Source organism: Peromyscus leucopus, chromosome 5 (genome assembly GCF_004664715.2).
Source record: "Peromyscus leucopus breed LL Stock chromosome 5, UCI_PerLeu_2.1, whole genome shotgun sequence".
NCBI classification, from domain to species: domain Eukaryota; kingdom Metazoa; phylum Chordata; class Mammalia; order Rodentia; family Cricetidae; genus Peromyscus; species Peromyscus leucopus.
Window position 1 is genome coordinate 129,964,161 of NC_051067.1, and position 24,038 is coordinate 129,988,198.

A 24,038-nucleotide genomic window follows, 5' to 3' on the forward strand; every position below is an offset into this window, starting at 1 on the left:
ACCGCCAAGAGGACAGCGCATGCGGCAAATCTTGGTCAACACAGTATTTCCTGGTCATTGTTTGGGAAAAATAGTTTTCCCACAGCCAATTCCTCATGAGCCACAGCCCATCTCTCTCTCCCCTACATCCTTAGCCATGGCTGGTGAACTGGAAGGAGAGCGCTGCCAGCCTCCTTGGCCTACCCACAAGCTCTTTATGCAGGCAGAGGCGATGGCTGAAACAGGGTCCCACTATTAAAACCAGGCTGGCCCTTGAACTCACTGTGTAGCCCAGGCTAATCTTTCACAATTCGCTTGTTTCAGCCCCCTGGGATGCCTGGCCATCCTATCTGTCTACGGGAAAATTAGAAACTAGCCAAGCATGATGGTGGATGGTGATCATCCCTGCATTCAGGAGGTGGAGGCAGAAAAATCAGGAGTTCAAGGATAGCCTAGGCTACATGAAACCCTGTCTCAAAAAAAGAAACGGAAGGGGAGGGGAGGGGAAGGGAGGGGAGGGCAGGGGAGGGCAGGGGAGGGCAGGTGAGGAAGCAGGCCAGTAGGCCTGTTTAGAAATCAGAGGTCACGCCGGGCGGTGGTGGCGCACGCCTTTAATCCCAGCACTCGGGAGGCAGAGCCAGGTGGATCTCTGTGAGTTCGAGGCCAGCCTGGACTACCAAGTGAGTCCCAGGAAAGGCGCAAAGCTACACAGAGAAACCCTGTCTCGAAAAACCAAAAAAAAAAAAAAAAGAAATCAGAGGTCACAATGGAGAATCGAAGGAGTGAAGGGCCCTTGTGACCATGCCCTACACCCACCCTTGCCCCTTCCAGGAGTATTTTGACACCACATCTGGAAGGCAAGAACAGACTGCCTTTAAGATGCAACCCAGGGTCAGATTCCAGTCATGGAGCAGCAGACCCCACATCCTGCCCTCCTGCACATTCCCGCAGAGTCCTCTCCTCCTCTCTGCACCCCTCCCCCACCTTCCCTCTGCGCTCTCCCCCTTGCATTCCCTTCTTCCCAAAAACAACCTCCAGGGCCTGAAGGATTTCAGGAACTTCCCTTTTCCCTTCTAAAGCCACAAGGTCTTTAACTTTTTCTGCCCATCTTCCGTCATGCCAAATGCTTGGGAGCCCTGAGACTCTGAAACACACAGAATGACAGAGCTTTAAAAACAAACAGCTGGATGTGGTGGTGCACGCTTTTAATCCCAGCACTCAGGAGGCAGGGGCATGTGGATCTCTGTCAGTTCAAAGTCAGCCTGGTCTACACAGTGAGTTTCAGGGCCACATAGTGAGATTCTGCCCCCAAATATTAAATTAAAATTAAAACAGAAATCCACAATAAACCAGGAGGGACTGGTAGGAGCTTGACGGCAGGAAAGGGGACAGAGGGTGGGTGACTGAAGGCTTGTATCAGGCCAAGGGGCGGGCACAGCAGGAGACTAAGCTGAGAAGCCTTCTGTTTGCTTTGGGTGGCTGCGGAGGCGGAAGTAGCAGCTTGGAGACAGCCGCCAGGACTGTCAAGAGAGAAGCCTCTTTTCCCAATTCTCACACTGCCATCAAGTGGCTCAGTGAGCCAGTGCAGGATGCCTGTGACAGCCTAAGGTACCCGGAAGGAGAAAGGAGGTGGGGCTTTACCTAGAGACTCAAAAAGCACCCCTCAGGAACAGAGGGAACAGCCTAGAGCATTGAGCTGTGTGGTAAATGCCAACCCCTAGCAGCATCTGCACGGATGTATACAAGATCTTTCTGGGCATGTGCAGAGTGTCTATAAGCAACTTGCCCTGTGCAAGTTGGGCACATGACTTCTTGCCATATGTGAAGACATCTCTGGAAGCATCAGTACAAAAGTCCCTGTCTCAACTGGGCATGGTGACAAACACTGATGATCTCAGTATGCAGAGGAATCTTTAATTTGTATTTTAAGGGTATTTTTTGAGTATTTTGCCTGCATGTATGTCTGTGCACCATGTATGTGCCTGGTGCTCATGACAACATAGAGAAGGAATCAGGCCCTCTGGAAGAGCAGCCAGCACTTTTAACTGCTGAGCCATCTATCTCTCCAACCCCACAGGCAGGAAGATCTCAATCACAAGTTCAAGGCCAGCACGAACTATGTAACAACCCTGTCTCAGTAATGCAAGGGAAGGGACCAGAAGATAGCTCAGCAGGTAAATGTCCTGCTGCACAAGCATGAGTACCTGAGTTCAGGTCCACAGCACCCATGTTAAGGGAGTGGGGGAGGGGGGAGAGGGAGCTGGACATGGCATGACTTGAACTCTAATCCCAGTGCTGAGGAGGGAGAGACAAGAGGGGCTCCCTGGGACACCGGTGTAACTGAATCAGTGATCTCCAGGTTTAGTGATGGACCCTATCTCAAAACCTAAGGTGGAAAGCAATACAAGATACTCAACTCAGGGCTCTGACCTTTGTATCCACAAGTACACACATACATGTATACCTAACGCACACAATACACACACACACACACACACACACACACACACACACACACAGAACAATTTAGAATCCAGCCGTCCTACATTTGGGTAACTGGGGATAGGAATGAAAAGAGAGGGGATGCCTAAAGATTCAAGCCCTGGTGTTCTCTGTCACTTTATCTCCAAGGAAATAGCCTCCCCTGAGGAAACAGAGAATAGGGCAAGATCCAGGAGATCCAAAGTCAGCTGTACGGCCTAACTATGTGACACCAAATGAGTAGGACTTCAAGCCTCATTCCCTATGGTGGGTAGCTTTAATCGTCAATTTGACACAACCTAGAATCACCTGGAAAGTCTCAGTGAGGGACTGTGAGCTGCCACGTGGGTGCTGGAAATCAAACCTCGGTCCTCAGGAAGAGGAGCCAGTGCTCTTAACCATTGAGCCATCTCCCCAGCCCCTCTATGAGGGACTGTATACACTGGGTTGGCCTGTCAGTGGGAAACTGTCTCAAGTAAGCTGATGCAGGAAGACCCAGCCCACTGTGGGTAGCACCATTCCTAGGCAGAGGGTCCTAAATGCTATACTAATATTGAAATTCAGCTGAGTCCAAACAAGCAAGCAAGAATATATACAGTTATTTCTTTCTGCTCTTGACTTCGGATGCTGCGTGACTGGCTGTTTGAAGTTCCTGCCTTGATTTCTCTCCCATGATGGGCTGTCCTGGGATCTGAAAACTTCCTCCTCCCAGCAACAGAAACGACATTGCGATACTTCTTTTCCAGACACCTGTCTACCTTCACGTTTGGCTTTTGCTTTGGTTTTTTTGAGACAGGGTTTCTCCATGTAGTTTTGGTGTCTGTCCTGGATCTCACTCTGTAAACCAGGCTGGCCTCGAACTCACAGAGAACCGCCTGGCTCTGCCTCCCAAGTGTTGGATTAAAGGCATGCACCACCACCACCACCGGCCACATTTGGCTTTTGAACAAAAGGTTCTATGATGGACAGTCACGTCTGGAGTGAGGTCCATTGCTTTAGACACCTCCTGTCATGCCTGCAGTCACAGCCAGCAACTCATGTTTCTACTTTGTAACTCTAGACCTCAGCCACTGTTGGTTGGTCAGGAAGTGGACACCCCTACAAGAGCCCATTCAAATCTCCCTCCTACAAACCAAAACTGAGTCAAATTTGATCAGAGTCAGTCTTTGCTAGAGTCTAGAGCTGTGCATGTTAACCCAAGACCGAGGTAGCAGAGGCAGCCAGCTGCCACTGTGCACACCCATTCCCTGTCTCCCAGCACCCACCCCCGGCAGCTCTTTCCTGTGACTTGTTCACAAGGACCTCTTCTTCTGTTATCTTCTATGGAGATCAGCCGGGGTCTTGAGCACATTAAGCAAGTGTTCTACCACTGAGCTACATCTCTAGCCCATGTGTGTGTTGTGTGTGTTTGTATGTGTATTTATGTGCAGAGGTGTACATGCAGGTGTAGGCCAAAGGGTCACCTCAGTATTGTCATGAAAATACTTTGTTCATTTGACAAGGTCTCCCACTGCCCTGGAGCTACAGGGGACCACACAGGCTGGCCAGCCAGCCCCAGAGAGCCACCTTTCTGGCTTTGGGGAGGGTGAAGGGGTTCAACTCATATTCTTATGCTCGAAAGGCAAACATTTTACCAAGTGAGCTATCTCCACATTCAGATGGGGTCTCTCACTGAATGGCCTAGGCTGGCCTTTGAGTTTGCAAATCCTCCTGCCTCAGCCTCTGGAGCAGCTGAGATGACAGGTTTGAACCACCACACCCAGCTTCCAAGGACAAGGAGTAGTGGTACCAGTCCCGGCACTCATGATGCAAGATTTGCCTTGAGTTTGAAGCTCGGCTAGAAGCAGGTTCAGGCCAGCCTGGGCTACAGTGTGAAACACACACACACACACACACACACACAAAGCCAGCAGTTTCTGGGCCTGGCCAGCCCGTCTTCACGCCCTGCTCAGGCACCAACTACCACAAAGGTCATGACCCATGTCCCTGGTGCCCTGGGATTCTCAGCATTCCAGAGCGCTGCACACAATGGCAGTGTTTGTGGCAACTCAGAGCATGCTGGGAAACTTAAACGTCCAAATGAATGATGTGGAAAGATGAGGAGAGAAGCCGAAGCCAAGAGGCAGAAGCAGGGTAAGGGCAGCCATCTGGGGCTCCTTTAATAAAGGGTTACTTCCAAGAGCACAAATGTCAAGAGCTGTCAGAAACTGAGATGTGTTAAGAATGTGCAGACTCAGGAAGTCGGCAGGGAAGGCTGGTTGTGGACTGTTGGTTTTATTCAGGCGCTCCCTATCAGTGGCTGGAGGATGTGAGCTGGCTGAAATGGCATCAGAAGATACATAAGCTCCAGTCTCACAGAGAGGAGTCCCTAGAAACCAGGTCCCCACACTGAAGGCCAGGCCCGTTGAGGGTGTCCTGGGTGTCTGTTGATCCCTCTGTGGTGCTATGGTTACTTGCATTGTGCTGGATTCAGGACGTTGTGGCTTGGCCCCAGACCCTCCCTGCCTTCCATCTGCCTAACTCTGATGTTTCATCTGCACTGGACCAGGGACCAGATACAGTCCCATTCCCTTGGATGGCAAGAAAGCAGCACCCAGGCTGGGGATGCAGCTCAGTAGGAGAGCATCTGCCTAGGACACACAAGGCTTGCTTGGTTAATGAGCCCAGAGTAGTCAAGGAGAGACAAGAGGACCAAAGTCCATAGCCATCCTCTTCCACGTAGCAAGTTCAAGACCAGCCTGAGCTACAGAAGACCTTGTCTCAAAAAAATAGATAATATAGGAAGCTCCATTTTGTGGGTGAGGAAACTTGAGTCCAAGAGGCTTTTTCAATGAGTTTAGCTGACCGTGGGAATGGCCAGTTTGGCAGGGGGATGGGTGAAAGAGTAGTCCACCAGGATGGAGAGCCACTCTGCCTGCCCCTTCACCCCCACACCCCCACCCCCTTATGACCTCTGTAGCCTATGACAGCACTGTTTCCAGCTCCTTGTACCTTCAAGTACCACCAGGAAAAGGAGTGGATCTGCCCGGTGCCTGATGCCTCACGAGGTGGATCCTGGAGCTGGCTCTGCTTCACACGCTACCCCCACCCTCCATCTGTGTTCCTGCACTTCTATCTGCCCTAGCTCAGCCCTTCTGAGGACCCAGAGCTGGACAGCTCCACCCCTATGCGGATGAGGCTGTCTCCTCAAACATCCTTGATTACTTCCTAGGCTACTCCCATCCCAGCCTGCCTGGGTAACTGCAGGGCAGGGAACGTGGAGAAGAAACCTTGAGACGCCTACCTACTCCACTCCTCCATCATCCACAAACCAGGCCAGTCCCTGCTCTCCTCTTCCTGGCCCTCCTCTCCCGGTAGCATGAGGTCAGGTGTGCAAAAGCCTTGGTGTAAGTAAGCACTTCTCATCCTCCCAGCAGATTAGTGGCACATCTCTTTCCCCTTTCCTCACAAATCACTCGTAAGGCAATGCAGAGACCCAAGTCTAAAATGAACCTTTCTTATTTTATTGAGACAGTCTCACTGTATAGCCCAGGCTGGCCTCAAACTTAGGACAATTCTCCTGCCTCAGTTTCAGCCAGGAATTATAGCTGCATACCATCACACTTGTTAAGCAGAATTACAAAGGGTGCTATCCTGACCTGTGAAGATTCTGTACTCCGCAGACTTTCAACGTTTTAAAAATAGCTCAAGGTTTGTGAATGAAGGTAAGGAGTTTAATTGGAGGTGAGAAGTAGGTGTCAAGACTGCATTCCACTCTCCCAGCAAAACAGAGGTGTAGTTGCTGACAGGAAATAGCTAAGCAAATCTGCTGGTAGGAGTCAGACATAGCGGTTTAAATTGGGGCTTCAACACTTCCCACTGGCCAACCTGTTAACCCAGTTAATTTCTACATGATCCCAGGTACTGGGTCTACGAAACAGACAAATTAAACATTACTGGTAATAAATCATAAGAGTATTTATTTTGAAACGAGGTGCCTACAAATGAGATGAATGTGCTTTTACATTACATAATTTTGGGTGAGCATTTGATCCTGCAGGATGCAGAGTGCCTTCAGCATTTCAGAGCTGGTCTCAATATTTCAACTTTATAATCACTGATTCAAAGAACACTTTACACAAACATGGCATAACATGGAAGAAGTGTTTTTAGGGTCATTTCAAAAAGTGCTGGAATTCTTCTGTTACCACCAATTCAAATTTTCAAACCATTTTTATGAAACTCAAAAACTCTTGAAAAGCAAAGCCATGGAGGCAAATGACCATAATCATAGCAGTTGGAAGTTACAGGATCTTCATGGGGGAGAACACAGAGGCAGCTAGATCTCTGTGTTCCAGGCCAGCAGTGAGATCCTGTTGTAAATAAACAGCCAGGCATGGAAGCCCACACCTGTAAACCCAGTACTCCATAGATGAAGACAAGAGGATCAAGGCCAGCCTAAGCTACATGAAAATACTCTAAAAAAACGAAGCAAAACAAAACCCCAGCTCCCTCCCAGTGAGTTTAATCTTGTCAATTTACCCAATTCAAACCCTCAAACTTCTAGCCTTCACAGGGTCCAAAGCTGGCCTCAAACTCAGTCCTGCCCCAGCCACCCAGTGGTGTGCCCCCACTCCAGACCCTTCCTTATCTATTAGTGACAGATAATTGCGAGGGAGCTCTTCTACCATGATCATGTTCTAACAAGTGCTGGTATAGTCTTAATTCCAAAGCCAGGTCCTAAAGCGGGCATAGTGATACATTCCAAACCCCCAGCGCTTGGGAGGCTGAGGCAAGAGTCACACAGTGGAGACTGAAATGGGGTGTTAGGAAGAGGGTTACTCTGTCAGTGGAGTCCTAATTAACACAGGAAACAGAGGGCCTTTGGGATTGTGACACAGACAGCATTGCCAGCACAGGCTGTGCCTAGTCTCTGCAAGGCTTTATCACTCAGGTGTTAACTGTCTCGGGTCACTAGAATACACAGGCTCAGCCTTAGAACTTCAAAGTCACACCCTAAGCACAGAGGACTGCTACAGTCAACTCAGAGCCTGCAGGGCGTATACCTCAGGGAAGCCCAGCAGGGCACTGTCTTCAACATGTTCACTTCACATTTGCACACGGAGGCCAGGGCCACCACCCCCACCCCCATCCCGGCCTGTTGAACCACTCTCTAGGGTCAACTCACCTCCCAGCCCCCTTGCTTCTTGGCAAACTCTGAGGCTTTTGCATGAAGCCTCACCATGGTACCAAGTTCCTAATGTACTAATGGGCTTTAAAGGTTCATTTCACAATGCCTTCAACTGTAGTTTTTAATTTGTCTGCAGTGACTCCCCCCACTACCCCCACACACAGAGTAGACAAAGAGTAGTACCTGACTTGGATAAAGGTAAGATTACAGGATTCTTGCCTTCCAAAACAGAAAAAGAAACTGCTTAGTGTAATTTTGTGAATAAATCTATCTAGTTGTACTATAGAGAAATTTTAGTATATTTAAAATCTTGAACATTTCAGAAGTGCTACTGAGTTATGCTCCAGACTTTCAATGACTAATGATTGTCACTCCGTAGTCAAGCTTTCCTACTGGTGGTTCCCACATCACTAAACATGGTCACTTTTACAGATATTCCAGTCTATGTCTATCATCACACTAGCAGCCAGACACTACTACACAGGATCCCTCACCTACTGTCATTAAGGCAGGGGTTCTTAACCTGGAATCTGAGATACTTTCCATGCTGGAAGTCAGGTAGTAAATAGGCTTGCTTTTGTGGGGTGAGGTATGGGCGAGGGCCACAAAGCTCTTTCTCAAAGGGATATTAACCTAAAAGGTTGGTATGCTTTCTAGTTAGTCACCAAAAATCAACATTCAGTTCTGCAAATATACACCAAGCCAAATGTTCTCCAAACCCTTTAATACAGCTGAGGCACAAACAATAACACTTTTTTTATATATATATTAGAAGAAAGATTTGTTGTCAGGATCATACACCAAATTCCCCACCATTTCTTCAGCAGCAATTCCATTATCAATACTCTGGTCCATAGGTTGATTCAAGGTCATAAAGGCAAGTCATAAAGGCAGGTGGAAATGGAATAAATATCAAACCTGCTGGAGATGAAAGGAACACAACACCTGGACTTTGCCTAAGTATGCACACTATATTAGGGCATTTATACCACCTTTCCAGGAAGCTCCATTTAAAATGTTTTCAGTTAGAAAAAACAGTGGCACCCAGCAATACACCTTTGCCTGAGGCAGCATACCAACATGTTGTAACATGCACATTCTCGAACGCTCCTGGCAACCCTCAAGCTGTTTTTTTTATACTACTTTAGTGTTAGTCTTGCCTTCTGGCATCACTTACCAGCACCTGGTTCCATCTATTTAATTTGGGGTGAGAAGAAATAGTGTTCAGCACTTGTTTATATGGAGGAAAGTAGTCCCTCCATAACACAGCTAGTGTTCAAAAGTGGCAATGCTGAAGCTCCCTCCATCAGTCACTTAAGAAAAGTCTTGACTTAATCAGTCTCAAAGTAAAGACAGCATCTCTAGCCTCTCCGCTGCCAGGAGCCAGGCCACCAGGTGCACACTGTAGAACCGTCTCCAAGAGCGCCCTACCCCTCACTTCCCCAACCTCCACTCCCCCCATGGCTCTCTTAGCCACACCTGGGCTGATGCAGGACTTTGTTGGCAGTGCAGTCAATCTCTGGTCACCATTATGATACTCGGGACTGGAGTCCTACCAGCAAAACTCAGCCAGCCTATTTGTAGCATCACACCCCTAAACACACACCTATCTAGAAAGCACTGGCAAGGGTTCACCATCAAAGGCCTGGAAAGGACCTATAGATGCCTCAAATGTGTGCCTCCAGGTCTGGCATTCCACGAGAAAATACTAGAGGTGAGTTGTTCACAGCTGTTATCCATACACTAACCAGAGGCAGAAGCTAGTTAAAGCCTCATTCCAGATTCTTCCTACTAAACTACCATCAGAACAAGCCCATGGTGAGGCAAGTCAAAACAATTCCAGGGCATGGAGGCAGACAAGCTGCCCACGAGAATGCTGCTCGGTGAACAGATACCAGCATAGACCACAAGGTCTTCACACTTGAATCAGGACAGCCCATGTCACCAGGTGAAAGGTTGCTATCTGAGAAGAGATCCCACTGCTTCAGCCAAGTCTCCAGTCAAGATGACACTCTATTGTCACCGTGAAAGATAAATTAGTTAATCCACAGGAAGATTGAAAGAGATACACTGTTAAAAGCAAAAAGGGAATCAACACTTTCACAAGCAGACCATCACAACTGCCTTAAAGACAAGTTTCTGGTTAACTGACACAAGAGTAACAAAATCACTTCACATCAGTAATAACTGACAAAGAAGTTATTTCACTTAGAGGTTTAATTGAGAAATACTAAGTCAGATAAACATGCAAATTCAGAATATAAACAAGTGCAATGCCTGGTTGTTCTGAAATAATCATCAGTCATCAGCTGGAGACAGACCTAAAGACTCTCAACAGAATCAATTAAACTCCACGATGAACAGAGCCACCCAAGAGAAGAGCAGGCTGGATCTCTCAGTCTAGAAAGAGCAGTGAGCGGACAGCAGGTGAGGCTCACCCAGGTCTAATCCTGGTGCTTTCCTCAGCCAGGTGCCTGAAATACTAGGGGTTAGTCCACAGAGGACATTAAGCCACTGATGCAGACTGAAGCTTTTAGGAAACACGGGGAGGGAACGGGATCGCTAACAACACAACAGCACACTTCACATGTCCAAAAGTAAACAGAAAGAAACAGTCTCTGCAAGATTTTAATGCTCAGTTTTCACAAACACAAGTTTCTATCCAATTTGATGACTTACAGTAAAATGTACTAGAGCCTTTAAAAAATGGGCATTATTCAACTATCCTCCGTAGTCTCTTCCAATGTTTTAAAATTCATCACTGTGAGTTTTTACCTAAGACTCTACTGTATTTACATTTGAATTGCATGTCTTAAGAATAAACGAAATCCATGATATTTTGGTTAACTCAGTGTATTTATAAAATGAAAAGTTCTATCAAAATACTTTTCACTGGAAAAAATAAATAGAACAGACAATGGATCTACTCAAAGTACACATTCACTTTGGTAGACTTCAGTGTAGGACAGTTCATGACAAGCATATTTGCCCTTATTCCCCAGAGCCGATCAGCTTCCAAGCTAATGGTTAAATCATTTTTAACTGAGATTTTATCGTGTTGATATCTGGCTCACTCCACATCATCTTCAGCCAAGCTCTGAGCACTTACAATTCTCTGAAAGAAAAAGAAAATTAATTTTGAGAAGTGTCTCATTTCAACTTAAACTGCTCTTCACATTCAAAGAACCAACTCTTGCTAAAATTCTCGGATTCTGACACGGGTTCCACACTTCACACACTATCGTCTGAGAAGACAAAGGTCAGCTGGGAATGGTGACATATACCTGAAATCAACACTAGGGATGCTGAAGAGGGAAGCAGGAGTGTTGGTGATGATGTTGAGGGTATGATCATACAAGCTCCAGTTCCTTACCAAAATTCAAATGAATAAATGAAGTACACGACACAATGCTGTTTGTCAATTATATAATCTAAAGACTTTTCACCTCCACACAAACCAAGAACAGCAATGAAAATTCTTACCAAGCCTTCTTCTATGCTTCATAATTTCCCTTTCCAGCTCACAGCCATTACAGGAAGCAACACTACATTACAAAATTAACACCCGCCCCCCAAAAAAACCCTACATATATAACTTATGAAAGACAAGGTAACAGAGTAATACCAGCTGTTGAAGAATTTAGATGCCAACCAGGCAAATCTATGACGTTCTTACAGTGCTGCTTCGGCCTGGCCTTGCTTTGTTCCCAACAGTCCCTGTACTGGACGCTTAGGTACCAGTGTGGCAGTATTGAGAATCTGGGCTCTTAAGGCCTAGATGACAGTGATGAGATCTGTAAGGTTCCACTCTCCAACTGGATCAGTTCCTGAACGAGCAGCTAAAGCTAAACACTGACTCCCAGCCTTCATTGCCCACCACACAGGTCTGGTTCCCCTTTCAATTCTGTGTCACCATGTGACAGTTGGGTGGCTCCTGGACAGATACAGCCACAACAGCCAACTGCCTCGTCTTCTCCATTCTCAGAACTGGCTGTGATCACCGAAACACAAACAGACTAGAGAGCTACTCCTCCAACAGCACCTAACAGTAACTGAGGTGTGGACAGAATGGAACATATTCTTCTAACTTTAAAAGACTTAGCTCAAGTTCTTGGTTTTCTAAATATTCCTCAAATCTTTCGGGGAATTTAATTTTTCCCGAGGCCTCTAGCTGAGTTACTAAAAAATTTATGAAAATTTCCTTTCCCTTACCACTTTACTAATTCTTAACCATATCAAACTGAAAATCAGCACATGCAGTACCTGTTCTGAGATTCATTTTGGACTCCTTAGAAAGGATTTGTATGAACAGAATCCACTATATTGCATATTTACCCAATTTGTACCTAATGTTTTGAGACAAAATCTCACTAAAAGCCCTGGCTCAGCCCCCCAGAGTACTGGGATTACAGGCATGCACCACCACACTCAACTATATTAACCATGAATACGTGCACTTTGCACTTCTGAGTAGAAATTTCAAAGCACACAACAGCAGCCCAAAGAGGTACAGACAGTACCAAGAATGGACACAGGGACACCAGTATGGTCCAGACTATGCAGTCTTGACTTCTGTATATCCCCTGCTAAGTTAACTAAACTGAAACTTTGATATGATGTCCTACAAGCATGTCCAGAGCCTTGAGCACAATGGACAAGGGCTCCAAAACGTACTGCATCCTTAGCAGGAGTAGCCAAGTGGCCTAATTTAGGGACTCAAATGTAAATAAAGGCCGTACACTCAACACCAAGCATGTACACTTATGATTCTTACCTAACAGATGCCTGGACCTTATGCTAGTCACCTGCACAATGTATCATTAGGAAAACCACTCCCAGGTCTGGCACATTCAGTATTATACGCTCAGTAGACTTGCCCCTGAGCATATAGTTCTCAGGTCAATTCATGTGTTACTCTCTCCAACACTTCAACTCCTTACCTGACTAATGGTGGGAAGCTTGGTCAGAAGCATCTGGAACACTGGTGGTGGAAGAGTTTGCTGTAACACTTGCAGCAGCTGCTGAGGCTGTCCACACACAGCGATTGCATTTGTCAGGTGGTCCACACCCTTCTCGTATTCACCTGCAAGATTGCACATAGTATCTGAAGCCATCAAAATTTAGTCATCAACCGATCCTAACCTAAATCACTAGCAAGTAAAAAATTGATACTGAACTTCCTTGCACCCATGGAATGAACATATTTTACCAACTGACTGCTGTGGATGGACTGAGGCACCAGCATCTAGTGCTTTCAGAGCCTCCCAAGCATGGTCAGAAATAGCTAAATCTCAGCTCTTGTGGGAATTATGGATATCCCACCTATACAAATCAGGACACCACCTGACTGTGTTGCCCGCTGTCATCTGGGTATGTGCAGCCATCACTCGGACTCTGCACGGCCAGTTCCTTTCCTAGGGTACTGAGATGTAATGATGGCCACCAGGAGACCCTGCCCCGGGACAGGCCCTGAGACCGTGTGATGCAGAGCTGAAGGTGACAGAATGACTGGCTCGCTTACTCAGTCCCTACTCTAGTAGACACCAGGCCTCCTCTGAGCCAACACTGGCAATAATCTTTTCTGTTTAACCAGCAGTGCTCATGCTGCAGCTGGCCAGACCAGAGGAACTTACTCATTCCAGGCTGAAGCACCACCCTGGTGCTAAGAACACACAGTGCCTGGGCCTCTCGGGCACCTCGGAAAATCTGTTCTTCTGTACTTAAGATTTGATTACTCACATTGTTCTTAATCTAGGTAAAGTTTGGAAACAAGTTAAGTTTGCTGGTTATTTGAATACAAGAACTAGGGTACCTGACTCTTGGTGAAACTGACTGGACAAACTAAAACACAAAACTACTTCTCTTCAGAAAGAAACATTTCTTCTTTTTGGGCCCAGTGAGGTGGCTCTGCCTGGATATACCTTAGTTCAATCCCCAGACTCACATAAGGGTGGAAGATAACTGTTTCCAAGTTTTCCTCTAACCGCCACACCCACACATGGAATTCATGTACACATCCCACATTTTAAAACTTTAAGAAGTGTAAAGTGGATCACTACCATAAACTTTCCTCATAAAACAAATGGAACACAAATAAATATACATTATGCATGAAGTTGAACTCTATCTGAATCCAATATAAAATCTGAAACATGACACCAATTTTATCAATGATAGCAACAACTTCAAAAATACTTTTGCAATAAAAGCTAAAAAACAATCTCCCTAGGAACCATTTTTATTGTATAGTACAAAATGTTACCCAACTCTAGAACAAAATATACGTTATTAAGATGTTTAATAGCTGGGTGTGGTGGTGAATGCCTTTAATCCTAGCACTAGGGAGGCAGAGATAGGCTGGTCTACAAACTGAGTTCCAGGACAGCCAGGGTTATTACACAGAAAAACCCTGTCTCAAAAAATTCAAAGAAGATATATAAGGAAAAAAAAAACAAAACAAAACCAAAACCATCTTTTAATACAGGTAAGTAAAAAACTAAGACCCAAAGTAATTAAGTATCTAAATTCTGGACCACATAACTGATCAGATTTGAAACAAGATGCTAAAAACACTGGTGTGATGGCTACTCTGCCTGTTGACTTGACTCCATGTAAAAGTCAACGGAAACCCTAGCAGCTAGGCACATCTGAGGTTTTTTTTTAATTATTTATTTATTTTTATTTTATGTGCATTAGTGTATGTATGTCTGTGTGAGGGTGTCGGGTACCCTAGAACTGGAGGTACAGACAGCTGTGAACTGCCATGTGGGTCCTCTGGAAGAGCAGTCAGTGCTCTGAAGCGCTGAGCCATCTCTCCAGCCCTGGCCGCACATCTGGAGGCAGCGCACAGACACGAAAGAAGGCTTTGCTTTTCTGTCTGCTTGCCCTCACTCACCAGCAAGTTAATCTACCCCAAGCCATTCCCTTTCAGTGGTGTTAGAACACATTTCAGGATTCCAACGTAGACTGAAAACTGGCAGCTCTCTACGACATCCCTGGGACTCTAACACCAGATCGGGACTCTAACACCAGATCGGGACTGCTGAGACAGTCTTGTGAACTTGGCCTTTCTGTGAGGAGATGCCATTGTTGACACTAGTTAGACCACAGCCCATAAACCACTCAGGTGTATATGTTCATTCTACTGGTTCTGTTCTTTACAGAATCCTGACTAATAAATATTCCCATGACCCTGGTTAGGTAAATTAACTTTCTTTTGGACCAACACTGAGGAAAAAAACCTGATTAGCAGGTGAGTGTTGGCAAACCCGGCTCACGTCACTTAAGTTACTATTTATACTGCACTATGGATACACACACACACACTCTAAGTGACTTTAGAGTCATCTCTGCAAAAATGAAGTTCTCTCCTAGTTTCACTCAAGTATTATCTTATCTTCCATATCCTGTGACAGAGCAAGTAAAACTCACTTAAAACACAGGGCCAGCAATGGCACCCATGAGCCTGTCTTTCTAGAGCCAGCCTTAGTATGAAGCACCTAACTCACCATGAAATGTTTGAAATCTTTTTTCTAACGACAATTATGCAAGAAAGTCCTGTCATTATAAATTTTTATCAATATGAATAATTCATTCTACTTCTTTCTGAATCCTGAAATGACTATTACCTTGTGCTAATAACTCTTCACCAAGCTGTATCTCTTCAAGGAAGAATTTCTGAACAGCTTCAGCATCTTTTAAGTCAGGTAACTGGAAAAAAAAATAAGAAGAAATTAAACCAAGAATATAATCAACACACAGAAAACCAATTAAAATTTAAAAATGGAGGCAGAGACAGGTGAATCAGAGTTCAAAGCCAGCCTGGTCTTCAGTGTTCCAGGACAGCCAGGGCTACAGAGCCCCTGTCTCAAAATATCCTTCCCCAAACAAAACAAACACCAAAGGGGGAGGGGCGCTCATTCTAAGAAAACCAGAGTCAAAAAAGCTAAAGAGTACAAATATCTATTGTCTATACAGCTATAAAAATCTTTATTACCTAAACATGTATCATCTATACAGTGCTGTTGTAGCCATTATAGATAAACAACTGTCATCCATTCACTCTTCTAATACTTCATACACATTTTCATGTGCACCCAGAGGACTTCTTTGTATTTGTTACACCTGGATATACATAGATATTTTCAGAGATGTAAATTTTCTTGCTGATAGGACTAGAGGTTGAACCTAGGGCCCCCTACATACTAGAAAAGCACTCTACTACTGAACTATATTCCCAGTCCTCTTCTTATTGACAAGATCTTAACAGGCTGGCCATAAACCTTCAAACCTCTGACCTCAGAGGGATCACAGGTCCTTGTCAACGGGTCTGCCAGACTGAGTTTCAAATGGCAGAACATACCACTGAGGAATGACAGCATCCTCATTGTGCATTTGTTGGTCAGATCAGTTACTTCTAATTTTTTATGATAAACAACCATAAGCAATTGACAGGGAAAAGGGTACAGCTCACAATACCCAGTTCTACCTGTTGAATTTTAAATAATATACCTCCCATCAGACTCTCACACTTACACACAGGTCTGAAGTTATCTATCCATATCCCACATCTTGGAAAGGTAGCCTGGACATATTAGAAAAACACAGCAGTTCCCAGCTTCAATTCACTAGAACTTGTCAGCTATGCTGAGCACTCCACTGGATCAAAATAATAATAAAAGTGTAACATTTATCAGTCCCATTTTCCCTTACCTGAATGAGCTTTTAAAAGAACAATTAAGAGCCAGGCAGTGGTGGCACTGTGCTTTAATCCCAGCACTTGGGAGACAGAGGCAGGTGAACCTCTGCAAGTTCAAGGCCAGTCTGGTCTACAAAGCAAGTTCCAAGACAGCCAGAACTACTACACAGAGAAACTCTGTCTTGAAAAATAAAAAAATAAAAGATTTAAATAAAAAAGGGGAACAATTAATGATTTAATAATTGTTCTGCAAATCCGAAGGAACGTCAGCAAGGGGAAAGTGACACGTACAGTGACTAGCACTTGCCTAGTTTACTTACATATCACAGTTTAGTTTTAATCGAGTAGCTAAAAAAGCCTAGTCATTAAAAATTATGAACACAGGACCTATGAAAAGAAATGAAATAATTGACATTCTACAAGTTATGGTTTGTTTCTTAAAATCCATCAGAATCTAGACAATTCTGATCCATAGGTTTAAAAACTTTTAAAGAACTTTGAATTGAATATACAGGGTTCCTTTTGTTATTTAAGACAAGTCCATTATGTTGCCCAGGCTGCCTCTGCCTGAGTTTCTCAAATACTAGGATTACAAGTGTGGATTTTTTAAAGGACACTAGAGGAAGGAAGGGAAATCCAATCAAATGCATTTTAAACCATTCTGAAGTAGCTGAGAACACTTTTACCTCTTGGTGTCCACATCTCTAGAGACCCTCACTCTGCTGCTAACCCAGTAAGACGTTTGTTGTCACCACCAAAGGAAAATATAGCAGGCCTGGATAACCTACAGTCTAAGTTACTCTCTTAGAAAAACACAGACCATTTTATTACCTTGGAAAGCCCAGCTCTCTCCTTAGCAAGCTTCTGTTTCTTTCTTCCTACAAGAAAAATAAAGTAAAATTTCACTTGGCTATCATCAAAAGAATCAACACGTCTAACTGTTTCAGCAATCATTAATTCTACAAACCATTCCTAACCCCAGAATCACTGCCTCCCTGGTCCGTGGTGAGTGAACCGGCATTTCTGGATAGCAGCTTTCACTTTTCCTCTATATCATCAGGTCTAGCAATTCACAAGATAGACTGTTCCAATAGCTGCACCCCAGCAGAACAAAGTTCCCTTTCCAAGGTAAAAGAATTAAGTGTTTGTTGCTGAATTATACCAGATTCTAGCTTTACTATGAAGAATTATCCAGCATTCTTAAGCAACAAGGTTTTGTAAAAACAAAATATGTGACTTTGGTGGAGGTTTTTTTTTTTTAGACAAGTTCTGTGTATCCAGGCTGGCCTGCATCTGTTACATAGCCAAGGCTCCTGCTCCAGCTCCCAAGTTCAGGGATTACAGGCATGCAACAAGGTCCCAGTACTATTTATGTTTGACCAAAAAAGAAAAGGGGAAGAGGTCGTACTCCAAAATGCATTGTTACAAACAGCTGGCTAGTTAAAAATGGCCTCACAGCTCTCTATGGTATGCCCCATAAGAAAGAGCATTAGTGTATGTGGACCATCGACTTACAATAGAGTAAGGTACAGTACCTGGCCCTATTAAAACTGATCTAATAATAGTATTTATATAATTATGGGGCTTCTAGCAGGCTTGTGGGTTAACAGATGCAAACATCTGGCAAGAGTACTTAGGTTCATATTCTGCCATTTTGGCATCCCACAGTTAAATATTCAATACCTAGAAAGTAACAATCACTCAATACTATGACTTAGGACAATAACAAGGTGGCCCAAGTGAAGGGCTCTCTCTAGGGTAAATTTTAAGCAAGAAAATCTAACTTCAAAAAGTCTCTGAAAACCTTAAAGTACTCTACGAATCCAAGTCTCACCGCATGACTAAAGGACCTGTTGGTTAATCCTTAAAATGTAAGAACAGCTACTCAACTACTCAAGCATCCTAACTTCAGAACTCCTGTCCTCAGTGTACAGAGACACCATTCAGATGAAAAGCGCCCCTTAAAACAAAGCAAAACTGTGTAATACACAACAAAAAATACAATGTACTAAACCATAATTTTGAGAAAATAGCAAAATGAATCCCATTAGTTTTCAATAACCATCTAACTTATTAACAGTGCAAGGGCTTAGTTCATAAAAGTGTCTCTGTAATGAAAGGACGGATAGAAAAAACCCCACAATGGAACAAGGTATACATTCAATCAGCAAAATAAGGCCTTGTTTTTTATTTGCTGATATTAATCTCAAATGACATTTGCAAACCTTCGATGTTTAAACAACTATGAGCACTTTAAAAAAAAAAAGTGGTGGGCAGCCTTTAATCCCTGTGCTTGGAAGGCAGAAGCATTCAGATCTCTTTGAGTTCAAGGCCAGCCTGGTCTACAGTTGGAGCTCTAGGACAACCAAGGCTACACAGTGAAACCCTGTCTCAAAAAACCAAAAGCCCATGTAAACCAGGCGTTGTGGCACACACCTTTAATCCCAGTACTCGAGGCAGAGTTCAAGGACAGCCAGGCTTAGAGACCTGGTCTCAAAACCAACCAAACAAAAAACCATGCAAGGCCTAAGTTCAGAACCACCCCAAATCCAAGCCATTATTTAAACATTTAAATAAACTGATTTAATGTATCCCTAAGTGGAGTATCTTTCACAAAGCAGTTACATAAATGAAATGAACCTGAAGTGGGCACAGCAACTATTTAGATACCTGAGATCAAGCCACTGGGGAAAAGTGATGATCATCTGCTTACAGAAGCCAAAAGTCTGAATTAAAATATCTAATTTAATCTCAAACCCTCAATTTAAGCCCCTTTTCATTAAATAACAAAACAACAAAAATGAATTGAGAAACTATCCTTTTACTGCAGATGTAAATGATTTGAGTCAAACTACTTAAATCAAATGACCTAAATCCTTAAGAATCAACTATATAAATAGCTTTAAAGAAACTGAAATTATTCATTACTTGCTAGCAAAAATTAAACAAAATCTAGCATTCATTAATACCATGGTCTGCAACGGTACTAAGGACCCCTAAAGCGTAGATTCGTGTTTGTCACAGTTGCAGTTAGTAACTCACTTAGGCCATTAGAGTCCAGCTAAAGCTAGGAGGAAAACCACCCCACCACCAACACAAACCGACTACAACAGAACATGATAGGTGGGGGCAGTGGTAGAAGACCCAGCCTGAAGAAAAAGGCCATGGAGTCCATCGCCAGAAGGGCACAAAGGAAATGCTGGAAAGGTTATTTTGAAAAGAACACCGCTAGCAGGGCGTTAAGCCCCAAGCCTTTAATCCCACCGCTCAAGAGGCAGAGGCAGGTTGATCTGAGTCCCAAGGCCAGCCTGGTCTACATATTGAGTCCCAGTCTCAAAACAAAAACCACATAACCCCAACAACCCTAATTTTCCTGAAATGACAACTTACGATTTCTTCAACCAAAAACCATTTTCTCACGATTTCCAACAAGGCCTTCCAAAGGAATGAACCTGCTTAGCTATCTCCATGTGTGAGACACACAGCCCTCTGGGGACAGACTGTACTTGTGTACTCAGTCACACTTCGCAGCCAGCATTTATGGAGGGGTCTTGTTCAAGAGGCAACTTGTACTACCTTACTTCACAGTTAAGATAGATTAGGATTTGGAGTTGATGCTGTGGTCAGCAAACAATCTGGTCCCGGAAATGCAGTCTGAAGCCAAGCAGCATTCTTTCCATTATTCTACCTCGCCACGGACAAAAACGAATTCTCTGTATCTCCCTACATGATGAAAATAATGGGCTACTGGAGCACACAGGCTCAGGAAGGGATGGACCTCCTACAGTAGGCAGTAAAGGAAGTGCAATGTCCGATCACCTGTAACTACCCGAAAAGTTAAAAATGATCTAGGATGGCTTAACTAGAGAAGTTCGGTAGAATGAACGGTGACTCTTAAGCCACTGGCTGACCGCCCTACACAAGGCGCAAAAAACGCTTACTATCCCAACAAATGTTCTTTCGGACTGTTGAAAAGTCCCTTGAAATTCAGGGGGGGAACACGCTGGTTAAAGGAGAGCCACGATTTCCCTGGTAAACCTCTTAAAAGATGTCGCAGGTATGAAATAAGACTGAGCCACGTGAGGAGCGCAGCCCTTTGGACTCCCCCGCATTTCTCTAGCATTCACTCATATCTTGGAAGCACCAGAGCGAAGCCACCAAGAGGGTTTAAGAATGCAAGGGTGACACCGCACTGAGTCTGCAGATTCAGGCTCTAGCTAAAACGCGTCAACATTTTCGGGGTAAAGGATTGACTTTAACCATGTGTAGGCGCCCATCTGTAAAGCCAGTCATGAGAGGAGGCACCACGAGTTCGAAGCCATCCTACAAAATACAGCAAGACCGTGTCGCATTTTTTTTTTTCTTTTTTAACAGTGAAGTAGGCAGAGACGGTTCGTGCCTGTCATCACGGCACTCGAGAGTGCTGAAGCAAGGGGGCTGCCATGAGGTCGAGGCTAGCACGGGCGACACCGAAGGACCCTATCGTAAACACGCACACACCCCACAGAAGTATAGTGGCTGGGCGGGAGGTGGGGGGGACGCTCATGCCCGTCGCCACAATAGACCTGAAAGGCTAAGGTAGGAGGACTGCCGTGACTTCCAGCCTACCCGGGACGAATCACTAATCCTAAAAAAAAAATTATAGAGAGGTGGGAGGTAAAAAGTGTTACCCCTCCCGGGAGCCCAGCGTGCATTCCACCGCCAGCAAGATGGAGCCAAGCCCGCCTCCAAGATGGAGGCCCGCGGGCCCAGGCGGGACCCTGGCCGCAGCGCGCGACGCCAGGGAGGCCCCTCGGGGGGCGCGCGGGCCCGAGGAGGGGCAGGAGGCGCGCGGGCCCACTCACGTTCTCGAAGCCTGTTCTTGAAGTTGGGGTCACTCCGCCTTTTGCGGTCAAAGTAGATGCAGTACCCGATGAAGAGGGCACCGCACACGCCCGCGGCGATGGCACTGTTCCGGCCCACCATCTTCGCTCGGCTGGGGCGTGCGCCGGGCCGCCGAGGCCCGCCAAGCAGCGGTTAAGCTCCGAGCGACCGGAGCACGCCGCCCGACCGCCGCCTCCAGCGCAGACGGAAAAGGCCGAGCACCAGCACTTCCGGCGCGCGAGGACCCCGGAGCGTCCGCGGCGGTGCCTGCGCGGGAGCGCCTGGTGCGCACGCGCGCGCACACGGCCTGGGCCGCGCGGCTGGGGCGCCGTGCTGGGAGGGGGGGGAGGGCGTGCACTGCGGAAGGGTTTCTGCGTCACCACGCGCGCATCCCTCCCCCCTCTTTATCCCGCCCCCCTCCAAGGTCTGCGGCGTGGTGGCAGCACGTGGTTTGTGGCACGCTGAGTCAGAGTCCCACAGCCGCCATCCTTTCTGGAGAAAGACAAAGGTGACAGCCCGCTAGGACAGCGCCTCACCTCACTGTGCCCTTGAGGAATCCTGTGACTTAAAGCGCGAGCCTTTGCTTTTTACATTTTGGAGACAGGCTCTCCCTTTGTGTCTCAGTCGGGCCTGGAACTTGCTAGGTAGTCTACCCTACCCTGGCCTCAAACCTGCAATCTTCCAGCTTCATGCTCCTAAGTAATAATGATGGTATTGCAGACCTGGCGGCATCTGCTTTTTGAATTGTGACTGAACTTGGACACAGTAATTGATTCCAAAATAATTGTATGATGTGGCCTCATCTTATGTTGTGGGGGAGAAAACTGGTGTAATTCTTAAAAGAAAAAAACCTGTGAGGGATGTAGAAAGGCAAAAAAAAAAAAAAAAAAAAGTCTAGGGGTGGTTCCTATTTGTGCCCGTAGGCTGTCATTAAACTGTAACCTTAAGTATAGCAATTCTCTGGCGTTTTAAGTGAAATTAATTAGTAATGGAGAGAGCCCCAAACACTTGGGCCACCTATCTGTACTGAAGGGACCCACCCCTCCTGGGGAGCTGAAGCAGAGCTGGGCATTACTGAATACCACAGAGCACTATTGAATGGCTGTTTGTGTGGAGCTTTCCCTGAATCTTTGTTGTCTACACCTTTTTTGGTGCTTTCTGTGAAGGAAGTGAAGCAACCCACATGCTTTAACGCCCCCTGCTACCTGTAGGACATGCTCGAGCTGCTTGTTGGCCAAGACTTACTCCAGCTCCAGAAGGCACTGTCTTCAAACGCTTGTGCTGATCTTCTTGCCATCAAAAGCCATAGCGGACTCTGGATGGCTTTGCACCAAGGCTAGGGTGAGAAGCACTTCCCTTAGTGTTCCAGAATTAGTGCAAAACACGAGGCTTCATTTACATGAGGAGTTGTCATGAGTGGTGCAAGCACTCTCTTCATTCCCTCTTCCTCCCCCACACCCAGGTTGTTCAGCTCAATTTTTAAAATGTATGTGCAGAGAAACCAGAACAGGTCAGCTGGCCTGTCACTATTTTTGAGGCAGGGACAGCCACCCCCTGAACTGGAGCTGGTGTTTTCTCTACTAAGCCAGCACCCCCATAAGTCTCCACTTGCCTGGCTGCGGTTACAGGTTTGCACCAGACACTCCCAACTGATTCTTTTATTTATTTATTTATTTATTTATTTATTTATTTATTTATTTATTTATTTTTAAGATTTATTTATTTATTATGTATACAGAAGAGGGCGCCAGATCTCATTACAGATGGTTGTGAGCCACCATGTGGTTGCTGGGAATTGAACTCAGGACCTCTGGAAGAGCAGTTGGTGCTCTTAACCTCTGAGCCATCTCTCCAGCCCCCCCAACTGATTCTTTTAAACTAGCAACTAGAGGGGTGGCAGTCAAGTGTCAACAGCTGCAACCATGCCACACCACCCCCCCTTCTGTGGCAGTAGCAGCAAGAAAGAAAGGAAGGAGAGGGAGGGCAGATAGAGCAGAACCAAGGATTCAGACAAGGCCCATACAACAGAGCAGCACACAGAGCTGCTTTCTTATACCCTGCATACATTGTGATCTTCCTCATCCCCAAAAGCTACCTGTGAACTTCAACTTCCAGAGCCTTGGGTACACAGAACAGAAAATAGTTACTCAAAGCAACAGAGTTGACATGAGAGGCCTTGAACACCTAACAGTGGGTAGTCTTTGTAGCCATGACTTAGGGATAAGCCAGAACAGGGTACCCTTTTCTTATGTATAATAAATACAATGATTGTTGAGATAGCAACATGTTAACACAAAAACACACCCACAAACTCCTGCAAGGGAAGCAGCCTGGGGGGTGGGTATACACAAGTGTTTGGGAATGGAACCATCAAGGGGTTCTGGGATGACTTAAGTGAGTGATAACCAGTATTTTCACTTTAATTTGCTGTGGTACTATGGATTAAATCAAGAGTGTCACGCATGCTAGGTAGTGCTCTGCCTCATCAGTGATATTTTTAATTGTCAGCAGCATATACAGCCATGTGAAATGTTCATGTTCGTCAAATGTATCCATAATTATTAGTTAATAATGCAAAATTGAAAGTAATTCCATCAGACTCAAATTCCAACCTCTTACTTTATCTACAGAGGTATTCACAAGGGAGTTGGGAGACGTGCTTAATTATAGTCACTGACTTGGGTCAGCAACTTAAACACCCTTTAAATCCACGCAAGGGGCTTGTTACATGAAAGTCTGGGACAGGAACGAGCTATGCTGCAGTCACTCTATGGCGACAAGGTAAAGGGTAGGCAATTAAAGCTTCCCAATGCCTCTCATTGTAAGAATTCTTTAACTACTTGTAAC

At 45.4% G+C, this 24,038-nt stretch overlaps 1 protein-coding gene and 1 non-coding gene across 2 annotated transcripts; both read right to left on the bottom strand.

Moving 5' to 3' along the window:
• Window positions 1-6,399: 6,399 nt before the first annotated feature.
• On the bottom strand, window positions 6,400-21,414 carry Tomm20 (translocase of outer mitochondrial membrane 20). The gene is made up of 5 exons (XM_028887831.2): window positions 21,173-21,414; window positions 17,160-17,206; window positions 15,259-15,340; window positions 12,571-12,713; window positions 6,400-10,745 (listed from the first exon to the last, which is right to left on the bottom strand). Exons 1-5 carry the CDS (start codon window positions 21,291-21,293, stop codon window positions 10,701-10,703), a joined length of 438 nt encoding a protein of 145 aa, XP_028743664.1. The 5' UTR covers window positions 21,294-21,414; the 3' UTR covers window positions 6,400-10,700.
• LOC114705781 lies at window positions 20,375-20,507 on the bottom strand. The gene has a single exon (XR_003736441.1). It is a non-coding gene; the product is annotated as a small nucleolar RNA SNORA14 (small nucleolar RNA).
• Window positions 21,415-24,038: the final 2,624 nt, after the last annotated feature.

What these genes read in the sequence shown, in the direction of transcription:
- Tomm20 (XM_028887831.2), bottom strand. Translation starts at nt 21,293, where the DNA reads ATGGTGGGCCGGAACAGTGCCATCGCCGCGGGCGTGTGCGGTGCCCTC. An exon ending in AGAGAGCTGGGCTTTCCAAG is followed by an intron (nt 15,341 to 17,159) that starts GTAATAAAATGG and finishes TTTTTTTTCCAG; the next exon opens with TTACCTGACTTAAAAGATGC. An exon ending in TGAAGAGTTATTAGCACAAG is followed by an intron (nt 12,714 to 15,258) that starts GTAATAGTCATT and finishes GCAATCTTGCAG; the next exon opens with GTGAATACGAGAAGGGTGTG.